Below are 6863 nucleotides of genomic sequence, written 5' to 3' on the forward strand. Positions count from 1 at the left end.
CGCTCACGGGCTGCTCACTTACGAGAGCTATGGTCGCCGTCGCCATCTTGCGTCCGTCGCGGCCGCCGCGCGCGCCACACGCTCCTGCTCTCTCCGCGGTCTCGCGCGATCTGGGTGCCAGCGGATGCGCCCGGAGAAGGAGGGAAGTCTCGCGACAAAAGGCCCCTTCGCACTCGACGAGGGAAGACAGAGGAATGAGCTTCCGGTGTGGGGAGGGACCGTTAAGGGCCCGAAGAGGAGCCGGCGGACGGGGCGGGGCCGGGACCGTGTGGGCGGGGCCGGCGGCGCGCACCTCCTTCCCGGTTGCCTCACACACCTTGTCTTTCGCAGCGCTTACCCTTCGCCGGCGGAGGGCCGTCCAGGCTCAGTGTGTCTGTTAGCCCCTCGCTTCACCCTCCTGCCCCTCCTCCCGCCGCTGCTCCACTTTCCTGCCTCCTTAACAGAAAAACGGGTGATGTGTGTGTCTCCTGCGTCCCCGCTCTCACCCAAGAGGCAAGACAGAGGAAGTTTGGATCCCCTCCAGGGCTGAAGAAGTCCCATCTGCCCAAACGATCTTGTTGAAAGAGGTCACGAAGAGTCGCCATATTTCAGGGTCAGATTTCAAGTTACATCTTCTTTGCGTCGTGCCATCTCTGAAGTCAGCATGCGCCTACCAGTGAATGATGTGCCTTCGTTTAATTAGCCTCATTCTCTTTCCTAGTGAGTCATAAAACAGCAGTGCATCTTGAAACTGATGGCGTCATAGATTCAATGACATGCTGTCGGTAGAACTGGAATCCAAAAGACAGGCTTGTGAACCCATCCAGTGGGAAGGGCCTGCACCCAGAGTCCCCATCAGGGCCTTGAGCTGCCCTAGACGTCTGACATATGTCACACCCAGCCCCAAGACCCTAACACAATGAAGCCACATCTGTAAGCTCAGTGAAATTGTCAGTCCAACAACTTCGGCCTACCTGAGGCAACAAAGTGTCTTTCCCAGTTAGGCAGGTCTCTTCTCAACCCTGGGAGGCTTTACCGTCCAGTTAAACAGGGTTGAATATTTTCTTCATACCCCTCCCCTCTAAAATGATAGAATTTTATAAAGACAAAAACCCATGAACACAGAAGTGAAATATTGTGGAACCGGAGGAAGGTGGAGAAGGGGGTCTGTTTAGCCACCTGGAGGTTAGCATCTGAGGGGTCGTGTGTGAAAATGCAGCTGCAAGAAAGACGAGACCCCCAGGACCTCTATCCCTACTGGCAGTGGCTGGGCTGTCAGAGCAGAACCCTGTTCTGAAAGGGAGTGAGATTCTTGCCCTGTCCCCACCTCCACCCTGGCTCGAAGTCTAGCCCCCAGCATGTGCCCACCACAAAACTCAGAGCTCCTGTCTGCAGTAGCTCCTGGCTCAAAAGAAGACTGGCAGCTGGAGGGTGCTCAGGAGAATGGCCTGGCTAGATCCCTGGCCTCAAAGCTCACCAGGCAATAAGCCCCACCATTAAGATCATATCACTCTTAAGAGCAACTGGACAGCCCAGGATCACCAGACACCTAAGGAGAAGGAACAAAAATGGAAATGGAAAAGGAACTCAGAAGGAGCAGAGACAATAAAGCAAAGAGAAAAAGAAGGAAAGCTAAACTCCTATCCTCAGATGCTAGAGAGGATGTTGCATCCAAAATCAAGAACAAGCGATATATTGCACACCTGAAACTAACACTGCATGTCAGCTAACTGGAAGCAAAATAAGAACTTTTTTAAAAAAGAAAAACAAAATCAAGAACAGGAGGCTATAAAGAAAGAATATTCAGCAAATGATAAAGAGTGCTTACAAATGAAAAATATGGGAGGAAAATGAACAATTCAGTAGAGGGTTGAAAGATAACAGTTGAAATCTTCTAGGATGTATAGAACAAAACCAGATAGGTAGAGAAGATAAAATGTAACCATAATCACACTGATCAGTATTCTTCAGTGCTTAGAACTGGACTGGCACTTCAGTGGCCTCCATGATAGAGAGGGATGGGTGAAGTAGTGAATGGGCTGGGACTTGCCACCACCACCACTTCCGGGGGGGGGGGGGGCACAAGCACCACTGTCTGGTGGCAGCTTCCCCTGTGACATCTGACATTGACGTATAAGGCATTCAGAGTGCTTGTGTTCTGGGCACTGTTCTCATTACTTTACAAACATTACCTGTGTGATCTTTACAATGATCCCATGGAGTGGGTACTGTTATTATCCCATTTTTACAGACAAGAAAGTAGGGGCACGATATCATACCTCAGGAAGCGGAATGGCCCCACAGCCTATGCCCTTAACTACCGTGTATTGTGCCTCTCAAAGCTCAACATCTAAATAATAAAAATTCCTCAAAATAAGGAAAGGGTAAAGTCAACCAAAAAAAAAAAATTTCCTAGAACTGAAGGATTGGGATCTCTGGACAACAGATAAAAGAGAAGTTTTAAATGAAGAACTATCATTGAGAATTTCCAAAGGGAGGGAGAGAGAGGAAGAGGAAGTGAGAGAGACAGAAATCACAAGGGGTCAGAATTCAGAAAGGCATGAGAATTCTTGGGACTAGAAGAAAATCACATGATACTCTCAAAATCCTTGGGAGGAATAATTTTCAACTTAGGCAAACTTTTGTGCCTAGCTACACTAACAAGCAGATGTAAGAGTAGGCTAGGGACAAATAGGCAAAGACTCCATAACTTCCCATGTACCTTCTCTCAGGAAACTTGGAGGATGTTCCTCCTCAAACAGAGGGTGAAGGAAGGAAGATGAGAGCTAAGGATCCAGTCAAAGGAGAAAGGAGGTGCTCCAGGATGCTGGTGAAGGAACAACTAACTCATGCTGAAAGCTGGGTCACAGGCCCAAGAACAAGCAGCCTGGGGCAGAGAGCTGGCACAGTGGGGGCTCTGGGAAAAGATGAAACTGAGCAGTCAGTTATGCAATGAATCTCAAGTATTGAGAGGTTCACACTTCAGTAGGAGAATCTAAGAATGAATTCATGAGACATGTATAGAAAACTAAGCAAACCAAAAAATAAGGCAATTATTAACTCCAGGCAAAACAAAAAGTTGTGCAAGAAAGCAAATATAACCCTAGGACACCTTGTTCTCTGCTGAGACCTGCAGTAATGAAGCTGTAATAATACCCACCACACTGGGATGATGCTGGGTCAGGAAACTGAGGCTAGTGATCCTGCTCTTCTCCCAGGACACCAGCCGGGGAAGACCTTAATGTAGAAAACCCAATAAAAAGCAGTAAAAGCATGTGTCATTTTGTGGAAGATGGGTTTTACACGCCCGAAGAAATAGCTAAGAGTTAAATTTGGAAAGAGTTGGAGACTGCATTGGTTATTTATTGTTGGTTAAAAAAAAAATGCATTCCACTTTTAAAACGATATGTATATAACTTTGAAAAGATAAAAGTTAAAATGAAAACCTCAACATAAGCATGATTAAATGGAGCCATGATAGTATTGATACTTTTGCGTTCAGTTTAATCATGGGTACAATCTGGGCGCCTGAGTGGCTCAGTCAGTTGGGCATCCGACCTCGGCTCAGGTCATGATCTCGCAGTCCATGAGTTTGAGCCCCGCATCGGGCTCTGTGCTGACAGCTCAGAGCCTGGAGCCTGTTTCAGATTCTGTGTCTCCCTCTCTCTCTCTGACCTTCCCCCATTCATGCTCTGTCTCTCTCTGTCTCAAAAATGAATAAACGTTAAAAAAAGAATTAAAAAAAAAATCACGGGTACAATCTGTTATGCATTTGACACTCAAATTATTTTAAGATGATAGCATTAGAATTTCCAACTGGACGTGTAAGTTATTTTAGATTTGTTATTTAAGTTGGAAGATGTAAGAATTTGGATAACTTTGTAGAGTATTGGGGTGTTTAAGACAACTTGAGATTCACCATGTTTGTACATTTAATTTATTTGAGACACCTTGGTAACTTGGTTTTGGTTTGGTTTTTGGTTAGGGCAATGTGGTAGGTGGACAAAGGACACCTTCCCTCCAAGATGTCCGTGCTGTAACCCCAGAACCTGTGAACGTTACTTTATATGGCAAAAAGGATTTTGTAGGTATGATTAAGGAACCTCGCGGTAGGGAGATTATTCTGGATTATCCAGGTAGACCCAACCTAATTACATGAGGCTTTCCTGGCTGCAAAAAACCAGACGGACGGTTCATGAGAAAGACTTAACTAGTTGTTGCTGGCTTTGGAGATGGAAGATGGGTACGTGAGCCAAGGAATGTGGTGCCTGTGGAAGCTGACAATGACCTTCAGTTTCTTTCAGGGCAAGAAAATGGGGACCTTGGCCCTACCATTGCAAGGAAATGAATTCCTGCCCAGCGCCCACAGCTTGCACCATGCCTGACACCTGCAGACCCAAGCTGAAGGAACAGAAGATGGAAACCTAGGAAATGGCTCTAGGCTCCCCTAGAACTTCCAGAAAGGAACATAGCCTTGCTAGCAGCTTGAGTTTAGTCTGGGGAGACCTGTACCAGACTTTTGACCTGCAGAACTATAATAAATTTGTGGTATTTTAAGCCACTAAGTTTGTGGTAAATTCTTATAGCAACGACAGAGAACTAATGCAACCGTGGGCTTTCCTGATTTGATACTAGAAATACTTAAAAAGGAATCTGAACGCACCAAATGTATACATGCGATTTAAAATGTTTAAGAATGTTTAACTCAATTTGAAGACGGAGGGGAGGCAGTCTGGGAGAAATGAGGCCAGGGCAATGAGGGGTGGGAAGGAGTTGAGGGGGAGAGACGGGGAATCAGGAGCTGACAGTCTCAGGACCTGGGAGGCAGCCGCCATGGGAAGAGGTGAGGGAGGTAACAAAGGGGGTAATGGATTTGAGAGGAGGCACAGTGAAGAGCGGGTATCTGCCTGAGCCCAACCTGTCCAGGCCAGGGAATGGAAAAGAGCCCTTTGGAGGGGGGGTGCAGGGACCAGAGAGTATCTGCAGAGGGCTGGCAGATCCCTGTCTCCGAGCAGTGGAACGTCTGAAGGGGGCTCCATGGCGGGTCTGCACTGGGCAGCGGTTGGAGGGCTGTGCAGAAGCCACATCAAACTATGAACTTGGGCCCCTGGAAACTTCTCTGTCAACTGCTCCTGCTGCCAGGTTGTGGCCCTGTCCTGTGCCCCGCACTGTGCCTGACGTCTGCGGGTGTGGTGCCACTGGCTTAATGTGGGGGTTCCTCACGTGGGTCTGTGGTTCCAACAGGGGGTGGAGCATTTCCCTGGCCAGACATCTGTCCAGGACACGGGTCCCCCACCCTCAGCACTGGGCTTCCCTGGGGGGCAGCCTCCCCCATGCTGAAGGTACAATCACTGGCCAGATATCCTGGGGTGGGGGGAGAGCTCTTGGCCAGGAAGTGGTGGACACGGGAAGGGATTCTGAGTTGTGGAAGCTGGCTAGGTGGGGGGGGGGGGGGGGGGGATCCTGATCCTAAGGACATGTGGGACCTAACGACTCTCCTGACCCCCAACCTAGGCTCCTTCACCCCCTGATCGTCCCCCTGTAGCTCCAAAGCCACCACCTTCCCCACCCCACTCCAGGGCCTCCTTGGAAGCTGTAGAAGGCAGGTGTTTGGTCATCAGCCCCCAGCATGTAAGCAGAGGACAGCCCCTGGTCCTCTGAACCCTGGGCCAATGCTGAGCTTCCCCATGCGGGCTGCCGGGGCTGGTCCCTAGGGGCTGGCTGGGGTTGGGAGGTCACGGCTGAGCTCCAAGGTACTTGAGGAAGGTGCTTTCCAGGAAGGCAGCCAGCTTGGTCCGGTCATCCTGCAGGGTGGGAGGAAGGCGTGGGGTGACAGAGGGGTGCAGACTCTGTGCTGTGCCCCCCTCCCAGCTGGCTGGGCTGGCCACACACCTCGTGAACGAAGCCATAGTGTACCAGCTCGGCAGCAAGGTCCTGGGCACTGTCCGCTGAGGCAGGGACACAGGCAGGGGTGGGGCAGAGGCGTGAGGCCACCGCCTGTGCCCACACCCGCACTCATCCCTGCCCGGGGCCCCGCCCACCCGGCTTACTTGGGAGCAGGTCGTAAGTGAGCTGCCGGTGCAGCCGGTCCTCCAGCACCAGAAGCAGAGTGAGCTGGGGAGGCAGGAGGGCGTGGTTGGCTCCTAGAGTCCACCCCATCCCCCACTGCCCTTACCCTGTACCTCTGCGGGTCCCAGGGCCGGCCCTGCTCACATGCCAGCGGGCCTTGTCCTCACTTCTCTCCAGGTTGCATTGCATCTGGATCACCTGGGGATAGGGGCGGATCAAGGTCACCCTCAGAGGCTTGACCTCAGCACTGAGTACAAGAGCAGATGCCACCTTGGGGGGCCCAGAAGGAAGAGTAAGGACTGGAAATGGGGGTAAATCTCTAAGGAGAGCTTAGAAAGCACATCTCACGTCACATCACATCACATGAGTGGTCTGGCAAGTTAAGGAAAACTTCCAGAAGAGTAGACACCGAGTCTGGGCAATGAGGGAGAAACAGAGTTTTCACAGGTGGAGAGAACACCTCAATAAGGAGACAGCCGGGACAGCGGTGGAGGAGAGGGGTCAGGAGGAACATGAAGGAGCAGACGCAGGGGGCGCCAGCAGGGCCAGGCCTCGAGCACCTGGGAGTCATGTTGAGGACCCCCCACCATCTCTGTGGGCCGCTTTGGACATTAGCACATGAATCCCGGCTGCACTGTGGAGGGAAGTCAGGGGCTTAGCAAGCCAAGGGCAGGGAAGCAGAGATGCCTAGGGGTGGGTGAGATTCCCAGATGGAGGCTGCTTGGAACACAGCAAGGATGGGGCAGGGATGGGGGGCTGGCAGGCAGGGGGTTGGGGGTAGGAGACAAGCCAGGATACCCCCTTTTCAGAGGCTC

At 51.1% G+C, this 6863-nt stretch overlaps 2 protein-coding genes across 10 annotated transcripts in view; both read right to left on the reverse strand.

Annotated features, from left to right (window-relative positions):
* Positions 1 to 146, reverse strand: part of PUF60 (poly(U) binding splicing factor 60) — a 12934-nt gene extending 12788 nt beyond the window's left edge. For 2 of the 6 annotated variants that reach the window (XM_040494670.1, XM_040494669.1), the window contains exon 1: positions 23 to 146. In XM_040494670.1, the coding sequence (XP_040350604.1) occupies positions 23 to 46 (24 nt within the window). In that variant the 5' untranslated portion in view covers positions 47 to 146. The remainder of the gene's footprint in view (positions 1 to 22) is intronic. The other 4 variants (XM_040494667.1, XM_040494665.1, XM_040494672.1 and 1 more) reach the window with 3 other exon arrangements.
* Positions 147 to 3898: 3752 nt separating this feature from the next.
* The window catches only part of NRBP2 (nuclear receptor binding protein 2), a 7329-nt gene continuing 4364 nt past the window's right edge, over positions 3899 to 6863 (reverse strand). For all 4 annotated transcript variants that reach the window (XM_040494674.1, XM_040494675.1, XM_040494673.1 and 1 more), the window contains 4 exons: positions 6193 to 6246; positions 6030 to 6093; positions 5872 to 5927; positions 3899 to 5783 (listed from right to left, as the gene is read on the reverse strand). In XM_040494674.1, the coding sequence (XP_040350608.1) occupies positions 5715 to 5783; positions 5872 to 5927; positions 6030 to 6093; positions 6193 to 6246 (243 nt within the window). In that variant the 3' untranslated portion in view covers positions 3899 to 5714. The remainder of the gene's footprint in view (positions 5784 to 5871; positions 5928 to 6029; positions 6094 to 6192; positions 6247 to 6863) is intronic.

The sequence above is a fragment of the Herpailurus yagouaroundi genome, unplaced genomic scaffold (assembly GCF_014898765.1).
Source record: "Herpailurus yagouaroundi ecotype Mexico unplaced genomic scaffold, PumYag 186, whole genome shotgun sequence".
Lineage (NCBI taxonomy): Eukaryota > Metazoa > Chordata > Mammalia > Carnivora > Felidae > Herpailurus > Herpailurus yagouaroundi.